This window comes from Chiloscyllium plagiosum, chromosome 6, assembly GCF_004010195.1.
Source record: "Chiloscyllium plagiosum isolate BGI_BamShark_2017 chromosome 6, ASM401019v2, whole genome shotgun sequence".
Lineage (NCBI taxonomy): Eukaryota > Metazoa > Chordata > Chondrichthyes > Orectolobiformes > Hemiscylliidae > Chiloscyllium > Chiloscyllium plagiosum.
In genome coordinates, this window is record NC_057715.1 from 11,774,790 (window position 1) to 11,793,790 (window position 19,001).

General features: G+C 40.9%; 1 protein-coding gene across 2 annotated transcripts in view; it reads left to right on the forward strand.

Annotated features, from left to right (window-relative positions):
* Positions 1-1,667: 1,667 nt before the first annotated feature.
* The window catches only part of LOC122550454 (nectin-1-like), a 61,044-nt gene continuing 43,710 nt past the window's right edge, over positions 1,668-19,001 (forward strand). The window contains exons 1-3 of one of the 2 annotated variants that reach the window (XM_043691196.1): positions 1,668-1,756; positions 8,669-8,971; positions 11,074-11,343. In XM_043691196.1, coding sequence (XP_043547131.1) covers positions 1,708-1,756; positions 8,669-8,971; positions 11,074-11,343 — 622 coding nt within the window. In that variant the 5' untranslated portion in view covers positions 1,668-1,707. Of the gene's footprint in view, positions 1,757-7,225; positions 8,271-8,668; positions 8,972-11,073; positions 11,344-19,001 lie in introns of those variants that run through there. The other variant, XM_043691197.1, reaches the window with a different exon arrangement.

A 19,001-nucleotide genomic window follows, 5' to 3' on the forward strand; every position in this document is an offset into this window, starting at 1 on the left:
TCAGGTTTGACTATTTCAATTCATTCATGGCATCTTTCCACAATCTACCATCTTAAACTTCAAGGAAATCTCATTGCAATTATTAGACAAGGGTCTGTATAATAACCCCTTCAAGACCCATGGGGAATCACTAATTAATCTCCTTGTGGAGCTCATTGTGTATGAGCTTCCTTGGTGAAAGACAATGGCCCAGCCAGAACTCATCGCCTAATCATTATAAAGCAGAAAAACAAAGCAGATACAGGGATGGGTCTGCAGAGCTGTTTGTCCCTGGCTGGACTAGCCTGTGTATGTTTTGACTAGTGGCTCTATTTTGGTGTTCAACACAATTGATGTTGCTCAGCAGTCAGGGGTATTCTGAGTTATTACAGCCTGAAAACGTTAATCCTGTGAAGAGCTGAAAGCTGATGTCATAGACACTTGAGGGTTTGATCTAAGATTCCACAGGAGCAAGACTGACAGTCTGAGTCTTCCTCACAGTCTAATACTTTGTTCAGGCAACAAATAAATAAAAATGATACTGTTTTCCCTAATATATGGCAATTCTAGGGCTAATTTTTACAATTGCAAGTCTGCATTGTACATCTGAAAATTACTGGCATGTTCATACACACCAACACTATGACAAGGTGAATGCAGTGTGTTTCCTGTTGAAGGTGCACTGCAGCAAATTATCAAGGCGTCTTCAACAGCATCTTGTAAACTACAATATCTACCACCCAGAAGGACAGGGGGAAGAGGAGCATGGGAACCTCATCACCTCCAACTTCCTGTTCATGTCCTAACTTGGAAATATATTGTTGCTTCCTTCATTGTGCTAGAGTCAAAATCCTCAAATACCTTGTCTAGCAATGTTGTCAGAATGCCTTCACCAAACAAAATTCAAGAAGGCTCTTCCCCACTATCTTCTCAGGGACTATTCAGCATGAACAATACAATAGTGGCTTTGTCAGTGAGGTAGCAATAGGATTTACTGAATATGTACTTGAACCTCTGGGGTAAGCTGTAACCTCAGTAGTAATGTGACATTATTCTCCTGGGAGATTGAAACCAGAACAGCACGGACCATCATGTACAGGCTGTTTAACAGTAACAGTCCACTCCAGCTTGAGTTTGGATGCGTACACAAAGAACCTACATTACAATATGATCAAGCAAGTGATACCCACATCCTGTGAATGAATGAAAAAAGATGTTTAAAGGAGAATTGGGTCAATACTTGAACACAATCATTTGCAGGGCTACGGGGAAAAGACAAATGAATATGACTCATCAGAAAGTTATTTTAAAATATTGATTCAAGCGCAATGAGCTAAAAGATTTTGCTTCTTTTATGATTTTATGATTTTTCAGGTATCAATCCAATTTCTTAATAGTTTCTTCACTATCCATGCTACACATTACCACTTTGATTAAGAATTAAAAATAACAAAAGTAAATGCTAGAGATGCTCAGAAACTTTGTCAACATTTGAAAAAAAGAGAGATGGCTGTTTCAAGCCTAACATTTCATCATCCCTCCTCTCCATGCCTGACAACTAATTATTTGTGAAAACAAAGTGGCTTTTTCTGTAGTTTCTAAAGTAGGTGCTGACTCTGAAGAAATAATGTAAGTTTGGTTAATTATTCAGTTTTTAATCACATGACACACTTCCTTTCCGATCAGAGCAGAGATTGTTATCAGGCGTGCATTTGATATTTTCTGAAAATGGAGAATTTATTCTGTCTTATTATATGTCTGTTCCTCAGCGCAACTGGTAAGTTTCCAATTTTACTTTGCTTCAAAAACTTAAGATATTCTGAAGGTAAAGAAAGAGACATTGCTTAGCTTTGTTGATGATTGGTTTAACTCTGATTGAATCAAACCTGCATTCAAGTCTGAGCAAACTCTGCTAAACTGTAGATTTCAGTTGCACCAATAACCTCCATTAATACTGTGAACTAAAATGCAACTGTCTGACTCGACAACATAATTAAGATATGTCATCCTAATCTTTTTCTCAGCATTTTACTGGATTTCAGATGAAATATTGCAGATGATGGACTTAGAAATAAAATAAGAGAAAATATTGGAAATGCTCAACAGGTCTGGTAGTATTTGAGGAGAGAGCTTTGCCTCTGATTCTGTCTCCAAAGAGACTGCCAGCCTGCTGACTATTTCCAACATTTTCTGTTGGTGTTGTATTGAGATTCTGTTTGTAGCAAACAGACTAGATAACGTTCCAACAGCATCTTCCTAACTTGGGGAGACAATTTCACACAAGAAGTGTTAGCATTGGGTGTAAAGTTCAATTTTTTAAATTTTACTTCTAAACAAGTGGTCACAATGTGATTTGCCCAGACTATGGTGACTTAGATTGATTAGAATTAATGACTCCATCTGAATATTTTGTTTTGTTGTTAAGTGGCCATACTTATTAAAGGGCTGATGGCCATGTGTTCATTGCTAACTGTCCAAGAAAACTGGTTCTGGCTACAATAAAAACTGAACACTGCAATAATGGAGTTTTGAAATAAAAAAAAACAGGAAGTATTGCAGAAATTCAGCAGGTCTGGCAACATCTGGAGAGAGAAATAAAGTTAATGGTTCAAATCATGACACTTCTCCAGAACTGAAGAGTCATTGGACTCCAGGCATTAAGTTTTTCTCTATTTTTCCACAAATAATGCAGATCTGATGAGTTTCTCCAGTGCTTTCTGTTTTTATTTCTTCTGGATGCTGCTGCTATGCAACATCCTGCTGCTGGTGTACTCCACCTGACTTTTCAGACACATGCTGTCATGAATATATTTCTCTGCAATAGGGGCCTTGACCTCTTTGATCCCCCAGTGGGTCACTGACTGGATTATTCTACAGAAATATCCAATGGATCCCTAGATAGAGCTCACAAAATTGAAACTGAGGGCTGGAGGTATTTTCTTTGGCCACCCACTAACCCGGTGAGTCTCAACTCGTCTTGCAACATGCCACAGAGATGAGTTATGGCTTCGATAGAGAAACACACTGTTTAATGAAGATTCACACTGTTTCATGGGGAGACACACTGTTTGATGGAGAGACACGCTGTCTGAGGGGGAGACACGCTGTCTGAGGGGGAGATGCACTGTCTGAGGGAGAGATGCACTGTCTGAGGGGGAGACGCACTGTTTGATGGAGAGACACGCTGTCTGAGGGGGAGACATGCTGTCTGAGGGGGAGATGCACTGTCTGAGGGGAGACGCACTGTTTGGTGGTGAGACACACTGTTTCATGGGGAGACATGCTGTCTGAGGAGGAGACGCACTGTCTGAGGGGGAGACGCGCTGTTTGATGGTGAGACATACTGTTTGATGGAGACACACTGTTTGGTGGAGAGACACTGTCTGATGGGGAGACACACTGTCTGATGGAGAGACACACTGTCTGATGGAGAGACACACTGTCTGATGGAGTGATGTATTGTTTGCTGAAACTACCATATGCTGACTTAGAGAAATTTCTGCCTCAGATACTACATTCTGCTCTGGAGATGAACAGCTGGCATGCCCCTCTCTTCTCTTCTCTCATGTGCCCAAATGCAGGCCCTCTTTCTGGGTTCAAACGGTGGAATTGTTATTCAATAAACATCTGGGATTAAGATTCTAATGACAATTGTAAATCCATTGTTGATTTTTGGAAAAACACATCTAATTCACTAATGTCCTTGAGTGACAGAACCTGCCATCCTTATCTGGTCTGGTCTACATGTGACTCCAGACCCACAGCAATGTGTTCATTAAATGAATTTTAAAAAAAAGCTGCCTCCACTGTCTGAACACTGCATCCTGGAAATCTCTGTATCTGCCTTGCTACCTTTTTCCTTGTTTTCAAAGGTAGCTGCAGTTCTGAGGCATTCAAACACGTCTTCAACCCCTTGACTCTTATTCTACAATTATTCAATGTTTGTTCAACTCCTCTGAAGTTGGCTCGTGCTTCCACTCTACAAAATGCACTATAGAAATGAAAGATGAATTTGTCCTTGTGATGGCCTAGCATACCATATCACATTCAAAGTTTATTTCCATGTTTTATGTTATTACCAAAATTTACAGTTGCCCATCGTATGGAAGTTAAATAAGGTCATTGTACTTCCAATTATCCTTTTTACATTCAAAGTAAGGGTGGACGGTGTGGGTGATTATTTCACCCCTACTCAATGTCTCCCGCGATTAATGCTGAGAACAGTGGACTCGACCCCAGTATCAATTTTCCTTTGGTACGACAGGTCGACTAACCCACAACTCTAAGGTGCATTCAGATTTTATCAATGATGCCCATCTGGTGTTACAAGATGGGGTGGCGGGGGGGGGGGGTGGCGCGTGCTGGGAGGTGGAACTGGGAGGTGGAAGGAGACAGGGGGAGTGGGGAACAAGGGTGCGACATGTCATGGTGTGACATTTAATGTCAGCCAAGTTTCTGATCCATCAAATAAATTGCATCTGATGAAAATGTTTGCTTCTTTGTCAAGGAGCAATGCATTAGTATAAATATTGCTAAGGGATGCTCAACAGACAGTCAGAAGGCAATCGCCGACTTGATTAGGTTTTAAGCTTGATTTCTTGATCATGTATTTGCAAACATCTTTACATGTCATGGAATAAATGAGAAATGTGAATCAGATCCTACTTCAGTTATTTAATTGTGCTGCAGTTGTGTAGTGTTTGTCTATTTGTGAAAACTTCAAGGGGTGCACATTGAATTGAAAAGAGTCATAGAATAAATAGAGCTGCAAAGACTCTGCTAGGTGAAATAATTCAGACTTGATTAATGTGTTTGCAGTTTTGTTAGCAATGTCTTTGATATAGTAAACGGGTAATCAACAGAAAATTGAAGCTGTTTTGAAATCAAAAATGAAATCCTCTTATGACAGCGAAGTGCATGGCAGATATACAAAATGAGTTATTGCCGCAAAGGGAATGCTGCAATTTTAATAGTAAAACACTGGACAGTGGAAATGTTGGAGATATCAAAATAAAGGAAGGATTTAAAATAGTCGTGAGTCTTCAAAGTAGGAATGTCACTTGTTCTAGATAGGAAGCACCCTATTTTGTGGAATGAAATAACATTTGAAATTGTCAACGCTTTGGTCACAGTTTTTCATTCAAATAGCTTTGATTTCTCTAACTAAATTCTCCAAGAGGTAAAAACAGAACCCATAGCTGGGTCTCATCTTTGAAATAATCTTTAGTGAGTTATAGCGCCATAGAGTCATAGAGATGTACAACACGGAAACAGACCCTTCAGTCCAACTCGTCCATGATGACCAAATATCCTAGCCTAATCTAATTCCATTTGCCATCACTTGGCCCATATCCCTCTGAACCCTTCCTATTCATATATCCATCGAGGTACATTTTAAGCGTTGTAATTGTACCAACCTCCACCACTTCCTCTGGCAGCTCATTCCAAACACGCACCACTGCATTCAGCAGATAGCCAACAGGAGTTTTGAATTTCTGAGGAGGAAGTTTTGATATTGCAACAAAAAAATCACAGTGTCAAAATATATATTATTGAATATTTGTTCATCCAATGTTGGAGTATACAGGTTCTGCATGTGTTCCAAATGTGGCGAGAGAGAGAAATAAGATTGGTACCATCCAAAGTAAGACTGCATGATAGTGCATTAATCAATCTGGCAATACATCAGTGTCAAAGATTTCAAATGAGAATCACGAAAGCAAAAGAGGGGGAAAAGCTCGATTGAACATGTCCAACAAATTATGGAACGGACTGGTAGAAACTAACATAAACAAGTAGTGGTGCCTCCAGGCAATGCCAAAATATGAGTTGCCATTCACAGATTGATAAAGTGATTTGCTTCCAAGACAGTGTATCAACTATCATTTTTCCTATGGATAATCCCACAATGGAACAAGTTTCCAAAGGAAATGGTTGCAGTCCCATCACTTGCAATTTTCAGAGACCATCTTCAGATTACCATGTTTTCAAAGGCATTACCATTTCAGCAGGTCATGTTTTTTACTGTGAGCATTAACCATATAAATGTTGGTGGAATACAGATACAACTCTGTGATACTGACACAACTAAAGCAGAAACCAATCCTCCCTGGGTCTTGGAATTGTGGCTGAGGTCTGGAAGATTGCAAATATTATACCCCGATTATAAAAGTGGAAAGGGATATACTTAGCAGCAATGACCGATCCTATTTCTGTTTATATCTTGATAGAAACATAGAAAATAGGTGAGGAGTAGGCCATTCGGCCCTTTGAGCCTGTCCCACCATGCAATATGATCATGGCTGATCATGCAATTTCTTTATGCCACTACGGCTTTCTCTCCATACCCCTTGATCCCTTTATCCACAAGGACCACATCCATTTCTCTCTTGAATCTATCTAACCAACTAGCCCCAACAGCTTCCTGTGGGAGAGAATCTCAAGGTTCACAACTCTCTGAGTGAAGAAATTCTTCTTCATCTCAGCTCTGAATGGCTTACCTCTTATTCTTAATGTGGAGGTACTGGTGTTGGATTGGGGGTGGGCAAAGTTAAAAATCTCACAACACCAGGTTATAGTCCAACAGGTTTATTTGGAAGCACTTCATCAGATAGCTAGTCCTCCGAAAGCTTATACTTCCACATAAACCTGTTGGACTATAACTTGGTGTTGTGTGATTTTTAACTTTGTCCTTATTCTTAGACAGCGACCCCACTTCTGGATTTCCCCAACATCAGGAACATTCTTCCTCCATCTAGCCTGTCCAGTCCCATCAGGATTTTATATGTTTCTATGAGCTCTCCCCTGATTCTTCTAAATTCCAGTGAGTACAAACCCCATTGATCCAGTCTTTCTTTCTTATGTCAGTCATATTTCATTTCAAACAAGAAAGAAAAATCAACTGATAATTATGTACAGAAAGTTCCATGTAAAAGTTACCTTTAGATATGGAATCAAGTGAAAGCACTTATTAAGAGTAAAATTCAACAATCACTTATTTAACAATCCAGACACCGTGGGGCGGCATGGTGGCTAGGTGGTTAGCACTGCTGCCTCACAGTGCCAGAGACCTGGGTTCGATTCCCACCTTGGGTGACTGTCTGTGTGGAGTTTGCACATTCTCCCTGTGTCTGTGTGGGTTTCCTCCGGGTGCTCTGATTTCCTCCCACAATCCACAAATGTGCAGTTTAGGTGAATTGGCCATGTTAAATTGCCCATAGTGTTAGGTACGTTAGTCAGGGGTAAATAGGTCTGGGTGGACTTGTTGAGTCGAAGGGCCTGTTTCCACACTATAGGGAATCTAATCTAAGGTTTGCACTAGAAACCAATTAAAGATCATCAGCTGGCTCTTGGAGTGATATGTTTGCATGTGCCAGGAGCTAGACATATAAATAACACTGGACCCTATTTTATATATGCAAAATGAATTTTCACATACATTGCACCTTTTTCATGAAAAATGGTGGCATTGAGACAGCCAATCTCTGCTACATCCCAATAGCAACAAACCAATCAATCAGAATCCATTAGGTGGTTTGAGAATTAAGACTGACAGGTAACAGTTCTTTCTGTATCCCCTTATCAGTATGCTCCAACCAATCAGCACTCTCTTCTCTCCCTTTATAAAATGGTGTTTCTTTTTTTGCCAAATCACTTTTGTGTGTTCTAGGTCTGACGTGTGTGAGATGAAAAGCTTCAACTTCTTGTCTCTTTTTAGGAATAAACCCCTCGACAATATAATTTTTTTTCAAAAGGTGCTGAACTCAACTGTAACATCCTTAACTCTCATTGTTGCTGAGATCAACTCTAGTAAACTCCATCAGCTAACTGTCAGTGGTGGTTCTGTTAGTATCCTCCAAACCCATTTATCTAACATGTATGATGGTAATTCTGTACTTAGTTCTTGACCATTCTCTGGTTTTATTTTAAATATAAAAACAAAATGCTGTGAGAGCTGGGAATCCAAATAAAAACAGAAGGTGTTGACAGTTCTCCACAGATCCGCTGGGATTCATAAGGAGAGAAACAAAGTTAATGCCTATGGTTGATGACCTTTCATCAAAACTTCCTTTTTTAAAAATGGAAAGCCCCAAAGATTACAGAAATTAGTTCACCTGGTTTATCTGGATCATATGCATGCTTTACATCGCAGTGCAGGGATTGATTAAAATAACCTTTTTTTCAATATTGTATTACTATTTCTATAGGATCTTCAACATAAAGAAACATCACAAAACACATTGCAATAAGGAAATTAAACACTCATCCACAAAAGGAGAGCAAGAGGATGTGTAAGTTTAGTTGAAGGAATTGATTTCAACAACATTTGAAGAAATTTAACATAGTGAGTTACCGAGGTTCAAGATGTTGATAGGAAGCTGGGAAGCAAAGAATCGAGATAACCAAATATCCTTATGAGCAGAGACAGACAGGGAGAAAATGGAATGCATATGGAACTGAGTTCAGAGGAATATACTGTTCAGGAGTGGATGTTGTGCTGGGAAAATTGTAGACATGGTAGGAGTTGGTCAACAACATGGAATTGTTAGTATAGGATGGGCAACAGAATGATCCTGTTGTTGAAGAAATCTTGGCATTGTTGAAGATGTAATGCTTAAATGAAAGGAATTCATATTAACAATACTATTACTTTAAGTTATTTGGTATTAACATTAACTTATTTCTGCAGGGAAATACACAAATAATAAGCCTCCACATGGACACAGAAGTGGCGTGGATTCAAATTGTGCATTAACTAAGAAAGCAGCAATCAAACAGCCTGGATGGGATGTGGAACACAACAAAACTGTATATTCCCTTGGTGTAATCTTAAGGAACAGCTCTTTAGAAAATGTCAGCTGTTTGAAACTCAGCAAAACTTCATCAACCAAGAGAACTAGTAGGATCCAACATATGGCTGAAAAGCCATATTCATGTGTGTTCGTTAATTCCTGTGCAGCAACAGAAAATCAAGTGAAGTTGACAATTATGTGTAAGTTTATCATAATAAAACATTTCATTACCACTTGTCATTGAATTATAACAATCAGTGTGAAGATAACACTTTCAAGTGGTTTTTGACCATTTTCTTGAATATGGATTAGCCTCTTGAGTATAACATCAAATTCCTACATGTCTATCAAACAGGTAACTGATGTGCCATGGCTGTCATAATCTGATTTTTTGTTTAAATACAACAAGTTTTGGAGTAATAGATTTGTATTGAGTTATTTTCACTCACTTGAAGAACACAAAATACCTTCAGAAAGTTGGGTCTACTTTCAAATTCCTGGCATGTATTAAGCAAAAGTATGAAAAAGAGCAAAGAATTGGGGGATGTTAGGCTTCTGTAGTTTAATCCTCTGTATAATCCATACGACCCAAATTCATTTATTGGTCATCATCTTTTCTACGTAATTCAGAGCTAGATGTAACATTTTGAAGATTAAAGACGACAACAGATTACTGAATATTTCTGAAAATAATTTCCCAATTGTGATGGTGATGCCAAAGTAAAGGAGACACCATGGATATGGTGTATTTGGATTTCCAGAAGGCTTTTGAGAGGTTCTAAACAAGAGACTGGTGTCCAAAATTAAAGTACATGGGATTAGGGGCAATATATTGACATGGATTAAGAATTCGTTGACAGACCAGAAACAAAGAGTGGGAATAGATGGTTCTTTTTCTCGATGGTTGAATAGTGACTAGTACTGTAAGGATCAGTGCTTATGGGTCCAGCTATTCACATCATATTTAAGTGACCTGGATAAAGGAGCCAAATTTAACATTTTGATGTTTGCCGATGATGGAAAATTAGGAAGTGCTGTGAGGAGGATGCAAGAAGGCTTTAATGTGATTTAGACAAGTTGAGTGAGTAGGCAAGTACATGGCAGACACAGTACAATGTGGCTAAATGTGAAGTTAATATGAGAACTGAAAGGAATAGTATTATTTAAATTGTGATATATTGGGAAGCGTGAATGCACAAAGAGATCTCAGATTCCTTGTGCACCAGTCAATAAAAGTAGACAGGAAGGTGCAGCAAGCAATGAGCGAAGCAAATCATATGTTGGCTTTCATTGCAAAGAATTTGAGTTCAGAAGTAAGGATATCTTGCTGCAGTTATACAGGGCCATGGTGAGACTACATCTGGAATACTGTATGAAATTTGGGCACCCTTCCTAAGAAAAGTTATACTTGCCAAAGATGGAGCACAACGGAGGATCACTAAGCTGATATTGGGAATGACTGGACTCTCCTATGAGGAGAGACTTGTTTAACGGGGCCTGTAACTCACTGCAGTTGAAAAGAAGGAGAGGGGATCTGATTGAAACTGAAATAACTTCATGAAGGCCAGTATTCCGTCACCAAGTCATCCTTCATTTACTTGTGCACAGCACATTGCACTGATCCAGCTAGTTCATAGTTGACACCTAGAGTGAACAGAACCCCTAACACTTCTGTTTATATCTGTCAGCCAAGACTCCTTGATTGGACCAGGTTTAATAGCCCCAATCAGGGAATTCATGTTCTATGAGGTCTACCTGGCTGACCTTGTTCCAATCACTACAAAAACAGAGAAAATTCTATCAGGGCTGGACAGACAAGATGTAGAAAAGATATTTTTCCCCTGGTTGAGGAGTCTTGAACCAAAAATAACAGTCTTAGGATATGGGGTAGAAAAAACTTTTCACACAAAGGGTATTGAATCTGTGGAATTCTTTACCACAGAAGGCTGTGGAACCAAGTCACTGAATATATTCATGAAATAGATACATTTTTAGATATTAAGGGCATCAAGGATATGGACAGAAGGCAGGGCTATGGTATTGAGATATCAGGTCAGTCACAATTATATTGAATGGTGGAGCAAGCTCAAAAGGTTGCTCATAATTTCAATGTTTCTACAAATTAGAGCACTAAAAATACACTTTCAAATGGATTTTTAACTAGCTAATGGGAAAATAAAGACAGTATTTTTGCCAGAAAACTGAATCCATAGATGTAGCAAAATGGTTAATCGCTGAATGATTTTACAGAATTCATATTGTTCTCAATAACAAATAGTATCCTAACTTGTTTCCTCTATAGTTCCTCCTGATTTTAGAAAAAACCACCAAAGTGATTTTAAAGGTTCACTTGCGAGAACATGCAGAGCTGCTAATGGTAGCCTAGCACCTGGCATTGTATTGGTGAAGTCAATGGTTTCAATGAGAGGAAGAAATGGGACCAAACAGCAAAATCGGACCAGGACCGTTACCAGCATTTACAAGCCAGTACAACATACAAAGAGCTTGGAGAAAGTAACCTGTCTGATAAATCTTCCAACACCTAATGCACCTACAGAACTGATTTTAGGATGTGAGTATGCAGATTAATAACGTCTTGTCCTATCGTTTTGCAGGATTTGAAAGCTATAGCTAGCTAGCGTTCTAGCTGAGAAGTGTGTACTGAGTGCCTGCCTGATGCAGCTGACTGATGTGTGTGTGTGTGCAAAATGCTGTTACAATTGCCTTAGTTGCAGCACATCTGGGAAGTTGACTGGCTCATTTGGCTGGATGGTTGGTTTGTGATACAGTGATGCCAACAGTGGGTTCAATTCCCGTACAAGCTGAGGTTATCATGAAGGATTCACCTTCTTAACCCTTCCCCTTGCCTTAGATATAGCGATCCTCAGGTTAAGCCACCAGCAATCATGTGTCCCTAGAGAGCCGAATGGTCTATGGTAGCTTAATTGCTGTGTAACAGCCTGATAAACTGTAATTGTCATTCAATGCCCCTATATCTGTAAGAGCTAATACTTTACATTATCTTAGTTTTCAATTGTGGCTCTTGTGAGTGCTTCTGCCTTTGAGTGTTCAAATTCCACATCAGACACTTGAATGCAAAATCTAGTTCAGATCCAGCTTTTCTAATTTTTCATTGCAGCTGAAATTCTCCATTCTGAACAACGTGTCCAAAAACGTATTTTAATATAATCAGGTACCACCGCTAAAAAGGTGAATAGAATGATGCGCAGTATTGTCATGTGCCCTAACTAATGCTTTATATAGTTCTAGCATAACATTCTTGCATGCATATTCTGTACTTAGGCTAATAAAGGAACTAATCCCTTTTGCTTCATTAATCATTTTATTGACTTGTCATAGAACCTTAAGAATTTGTGGGCCTTCAATTTTAACTGTTCCTCTACATTTCTTGTGTCCAACAAATTATTCCCTACATTGTTTCCCTTCAGAGTTTGGTTATCTCATACTTCACCACTTGAATTCCATTTCCCATTTCTCTATCCTCCATGCTGGCCATTGACGTTTTCTTGCAGTCTACAGTTTTTTACCTCACTATAAACCAGACTATTTTTTGTATCAACTCCAAATTAATTTAACGCAATGTTTCCCACAAAAATAAGCGCTACAGGGCATGAGTAGAAACACCCATGTAGCTACATAAATGCTTGTCGACCTTTGCTCCTGCCACTAAATCAATTTTGGATCGAACCTGCTCTTGGATGTCATGTATTGTTCCAGTTTCAGTAGATTTTCATGTGGTGTCTTGTAAAATAAAACTTGCTGAAACAGTGCAGCTTACATCAAGCGCGTGACCCTCATTGGCCCAACTTGTTAAAGTTAGTAAACATAACAAATAACGAATTTGTGTTGACTATCCATGATTCCTTTGTGCCAGCCTAAAAGACAATTTGTATCAGTCACTCAGAAGCTTTTCCAATAGTTCATCCATAACTGAGATTCAGCTGACTGGCCAGTGACTGTTTCATCATACACACATACACACATTTGAATTAGGGGCAGGAGTGAGCCGTTTGGTTCCTCATGGTAACTCCACCATTCAATGGCTGATTTAATGACTTCATTTTCCAGCCTACCCTCCTTAACCTTTCACCCTCTTGCTTGTCAAGAAATTATTGACTTCTGACTTTAAAATATTCAAAGGCTCCACTTCTAACACCTTTTGAAGAAGAAAATTCTGAAAACGCATGTGAAAATACATCCTTCTTTTCTCCGTCTCATGTAGATGACCTCCTTATTTTTAAACATTGAGACCTAATTCTATATACTTCCACAAGGGGAAATGTCCTTTCCATTTCCATCCTGTCAAGATGCCTCAGGATCAGTTTTGTTTTAATCAATTTACCAGTTACTCTTTGAAATTCTTACAGGAGAGATTGAGCGAATTCTTAGAAGAGTATAAAGGAAGTAGGAGTATACATGAGAGGGAAATCAAGAGGGCAAAAAGGGGACCTGAGATAACTTTGGCAAATAGAATTAAGGAAAATCCAAAGGGTTTTTACAAATACATTAAGGACAAAAGGGTAACTAGGGAGAGAATAGAGCCCCTTAAAGATCAGCAAGGTGGCCTCTATGTGGAGCCGCAGAAAATGGGGGAGATACTAAATGAGTATTTTGCATCAGTATTTACTGTGGAAAAGGATATGGAAAATATAGTCTGTAGAGAAATAGATGGTGACATCTTGCAAAATGTCCAGATTACAGAGGAGGAAAGTGCTGGATGTCTTGAAATGGGTAAAAGTGGATAAAGCCCCAGGACCTGATCAGGTGTACCCGAGAACTCTGTGGGAAGCTAGAGAAGTGATTGCTGGGCCTCTTACTGAGATATTTGTATCATCGATAGTCACTGGTGAGGTGCCGGAAGATTGGAGGTTGGCTAACATGGTGCCACTGTTTTAGAGGGGTGGTAAGGTCAAGCCGGGGAACTATAGACCAGTGAGCCTGATGTCAATGGTGGGCAAGTTGTTGGAGGGAATCCTGAGGGACAGGATATACATGTATTTGGAAAGGCCAGGACTGATTAAGGAGAGTCAACATGGCTTTATGCGTGGGAAATCATGTCTCTCAAACTTAATTGAGTTTTTTGAAGAAGTAAGAAAGAGGATTGATGAGGGCAGAGCAGTAGATGTGATCTATATGGACTTCAGTAAGGCGTTCGACAAGGTTCCCCATGGGAGACTGATTAGCAAGGCTAGATCTCATGGAATACAGGGAGAACTAGCCATTTGGATGCAGAACTGGCTCAAAGGATTCTCAAAGGTGGTGGTGGAGGGTTGTTTTTCAGACTGGAGGCCTGTGACCAGTGGAGTGCCACAAGGATCGGTGATGGGCCCTCTACTTTTTGTCATTTACATAAATGATTTGGATGCGAGCATGAGACATAAAGTTAGTAAGTTTGCAGATGACACCAAAATTGGAGGTGTGGTGGACAGCGAAGAGGGTTACCTCAGATTACAACAGGATCTTGATCAGATGGGCCAATGAGCTGAGAAGTGGCAGATGGTGTTTAATTCAGATAAATGCAAGGTGCTGCATTTTGGGAAAGCAAATCTTAGCAGGACTTATACACTTAATAGTAAGATCCTAGGGAGTGTTGCTGAACAAAGAGACCTTGGAGTGCAGGTTCATAGCTCCTTGAAAGTGGAGTCGTAGGTTGATAGGATAGTGAAGAGGGTGTTTGGTATGCTTTCCTTTATTGGTCAGAATATTGAGTACAGGAGTTGGGAGGTCATGTTGTGGCTGTACAGAACATTGGTTAGGCCACTGTTGGAATATTGCGTGCAATTCTGGTCTCCTTCCTATCGGAACGATGTTGTGAAACTTGAAAGGGTTCAGAAAAGATTTATAAGGATGTTGCCAGGGTTGGAGAATTTGAGCTACAGGGAGAGGCTGAACAGGCTGGGGCTGTTTTCCCTGGAGCGTCGGAGGCTGAGGGGTGACCTTATAGAGGTTTACAAAATTATGAGAGCCATGGATACGGTAAATAGGCAAAGTCTTTTCCCTGGGGTCAGGGAGTCCAGAATTAGAGGGCATAGGTTTAGGGTAAGAGGGGAAAGATATAAAGGAGACCTAAGGGGCAACTTTTTCACACAGAGGGTGGTACGAGTATGGAATGAGCTGCCAGAGGTATGTGTATGGAATAAGCTGCCAGAGGAAGTGGTGGAGGCTGGTACAATTGCAACATTTAAGAGGCATATGGATGGGTTTGGAGGAATATGGGCCGGGTGCTGGCAGGTGGGACTAGATTGGGTTGGATATCTGGTCGGCATGGACAGGTTGGACCAAAGAGTCTGTTTCCATACTGTACATCTCTATGATTCTAAACTTGTGGCTCAATTGTTAGCACTTCGCTTCACAGCGTCAGGGTCCCAGGTTCGATTCCAGTCTCGGGTGACTGTCTGTGTGGAGTTTGCACATTCTCCCCGTGTCTGCGTGGGTTTCCTCTGGGTGCTCTGGTTTCCTCCCACAGTCACAAAGATGTGCAGGTTGGGTGAATTGGCCATGTTAAATTGCCCATAGTGTTAGGTGCATTAGTTAGAGGGAAATAGATCTGGGTGGGTTACTCTTTTGAGGGTCGGTGTGCACAGGTTGGGCCGACGGGCCTGTTTCCACACTATAGGGAATCTAAGCTAATCTAATCTAAACTGTCTAATCTTTCATCATAAAACAACACACCCTTTCCAGTTTGTCTACTAAACATTCTCTAAATTGCTTTCAACACACTTATAATCTTCCTTAAATAAAAAGAACAATATTCAGTTCTCCAAATGTAATCTTACCAGTGCCTTGAATTACTGAAGTGTAACCTCCTTACATTTCTATTCAATTCCCCTTGTAATAAACAATAACATTCTACTAACTTTCCTAATTGCTTGCTATATTTGCATACTGTCCTTCCACAATTCATGCAAGAGGACATTTAGATCACTATATCTCTGAGCTCTCTTTAATCAGATAATATGCTTGAATTTTTCCATTTGTGTCAAAATAGAAAATATTACATTTTCCCACATTCTGCTCTATTAACAGATTTTTTGTACACTTGCTTTAGCTTTTGTCTCCATTTGATGTCATCTTCACAATATCTCCTACATAGTTATTGTCTTCAGTAGTTTTAGCATCTATCCTTTCAATTTTTTGATCTAATTCAAGGACTCAGCATTGCTACCTGTAGCACACCATTTGGCACATCTTGTCAACCAAAATATTTATGCATGCACCTGTTTACTGTTAGCAAGCCCATCTTCATCCTTTAGCCAATATGTAACCTTCTAAATTATGATCTTTTATTTTTGGTCATAACCTATGGCACCCTATCAAATGCCTTCTTCAAATCAAAGTTTGATTGACAGCACATATTTCTTCCTCAAAAAAATTCAATAAATTGGTTAAACATGATTTCTTTTTAACAAAACCATGTTGATTGTGTCTAGTAATCTTGAATTTATGTATGGGTGGCACGGTGGTTAGCACTGCTACCTCACAGCGCCAGAGACCTGGGTTCGATTCCTGCCTCAGGCGACTGATTGTGTGGAGTTTGCACATTCTCCCCGTGTCTGCGTGGGTTTCCTCCGGGTGCTCCGGTTTCCTCCCACAGTCCAAAAGATGTGCAGGTTAGGCGAATTGGCCATGCTAAATTGCCCTTAGTGTTAGGTGCAGGGGTAAATGTAGGGGAATGGGTCTGGGTGGGTGCGCTTCAGCGGGTCAGTGTGGACTTGTTGGGCCGAAGGGCCTGTTTCCACACTGTAAGTAATCTAATTTTCTGCTATAACATCTTTAATAATAGCTTCTAACATCATCCCTATGACCAGTATGAAGATACCTAGCCTGTAGTTGTGCTTTCTATTTTCCTTCCTATTTGATTAAAGGAATTACATTAATGATTGTCCAATCTAAAGGATTTTCCCCCAAATCTAAGGAATTTTTTAAAAATTAGAATCAATGCATTGACCATCTCATTAGTCACATCTTCGCAGACCATGGGGTGAAATCTAACTTGTCAGCCCACGGTTCCACTTGTTAGTACACACTTTCTCTGACAATTATTAATTTCCTGAGTTCCTCCCTTTTGGTGGAGTGGTGGAGTTGTTTAGTGCGTGTATCCCAGAGATGTTTTCTGAAACAATCTGTAAGTTGACATCCTGTCTCCCCAATATAGAGGAGACCACACCAAAAACAACGGGCATGGTGGCTCAGTGGTTAGCACTGCTGCCTCACAGCACCAGGGACCTGGGTTCGATTCCAGCCTCGGGCAACTGTCTGTGTGGAGTTTGCACATTCTCCCCGTGTCTGCGTGGATTACCTTTGGGTGCTCCGGTTTCCTCTCTCAGTCCAAAGATGTGTGGGTCAGGTGAATTGGCCATGCTAAATTGTCCACAGTGTTAGGTGCGTTAGTCAGATGGAAATGGGTGTGGGTGGGTTACTGTTCGGAGGGCTGGTGTGGACTTGTTGGGCTGAAGGGCCTATTTCCACACTGTAGGGAATCTAATCTAATCTAATGGACGCAGTAGATGATGCATGTGGAAGTGCAGATAAATCTCTATCGGATGTGGAAGGATTCTTTGGGGCCTTGGACAGAGGTGTGGGCACAGGTTTTTGCACTTCTTATGGTGGCAGGGGAAGGTGTCAGGAGTGGAGGGTGGGTTAGTGAAGGGTGTAGACCTAACAAGGAAGTCATGAAGTGAATAGTCTCTCTGGAACGCAGATAGAGGTGAGGAGGGAAATCAATTGGCTGAACTGGTCATCACCTTCAACAATTTCTCCTTCAAAACCTCCCACTTCCTCCAGACCAAAGGGGTAGCCATGGGCACCCACATGGGTCCTGCTATGCCTGCCATGGGTACGTGGAACAATCCATCTTCCACAGTTTCACCGGCACCATCCCCCTCCTTTTCCTCCACTACGTGGATGACTGTATCGGCGCTACCTCATGCTCCCACAAGGAGGTTGAACAATTCATCAACTTGATGAACACCTTTCACCCCGACCTCAAGTTCACCTGGAACATCTCAGACACCTCCCTCCACTTTCTGGACCTCTCCATCTCCACTTCCGGTGACCAACTCAACATGGACATCTACTTCAAATCCCCTGACTCCCACAGTTATCTGGACTACATCTCCTCCCACCCTGCCTCTTGTAAAAACACTATCCCTTATTCCCAGTTCCTCCACCTCTGCCACATCTGCTCCCAGGAGAACCAGTTCTACCATCGAACATCCCAGATGGCTTCCTTCATCAAACACCACAAATTCTTCTCCCACATGGTCGATGATACCCTCCAGCACATCTCCTCCACTTCCCCACACCTCTGTCCTCGAACCCGACCTCTCCAATTGCAACAAGGACAGAACCTCTTCGTCCTCACCGTTTACACCACCAACCTCTGGATACATTGCATCATGCTCCGCCATTTCCACCACCTACAAACAAACCCCACCACTAGGAATATATTTCCCTCCCCATTTCAATCTGCATTTCAGAGACCATTCCCCCTGCGACTCCCTTGTTAGGTCCACGTTCCCCACCAACCCACCCTCCACTCTTGGCACCTTCCCTTGTTACAGCAAGACGTGCAAAACTTATATCCACACCTTCCCTCTCATCTCACATCCAAGGCCCTAAAGGATCTTTCCTCATCCAACAGAGATTTACCTGTAAATCCACACACATCATCTACTGTGTCAGTTGCTCTTGATGTGGTCTCCTCTACATTGGGGAGACAGGACACTAACTTGCAGAACTTTTCAGACAACATCTCCAGGATACACACACTAAACAGCCCCACCGTCCTGTGGTCAAACACTTTAACTTCCCCTCCCACTCCACCAGGGACATGCAAGTCCTGGCCTCCTCCATGGCTAAACCCTTACCACCCTGCCGTCTGGAGGAAGAACACTTCATCTTCAGCCTTGGGATCAATGTGAATTTCACCAGTTTCCCCATTTCCCCTCCCACCACCTTATCCCAGATCCAATCTTCTAACTCGGCACTGCCCTCTTTTACTGTCCTACCTGTTCATCTTCCTTCCCATCTGCCCGCTCCACCTTCTTTTCCAACACTGGTTATTCAAAAGTCTGGTTAGGAACCATTGGGGTCAATTTTGAAAGGGTTTGATGGTTGTAAGTTTACAGTGTTGTGAATATAGGGATGGGGAGGTTGATTGATTCAGCTGTCTGTGTGTTGTAACAAGCTGAATTGCTCTTGAATTGA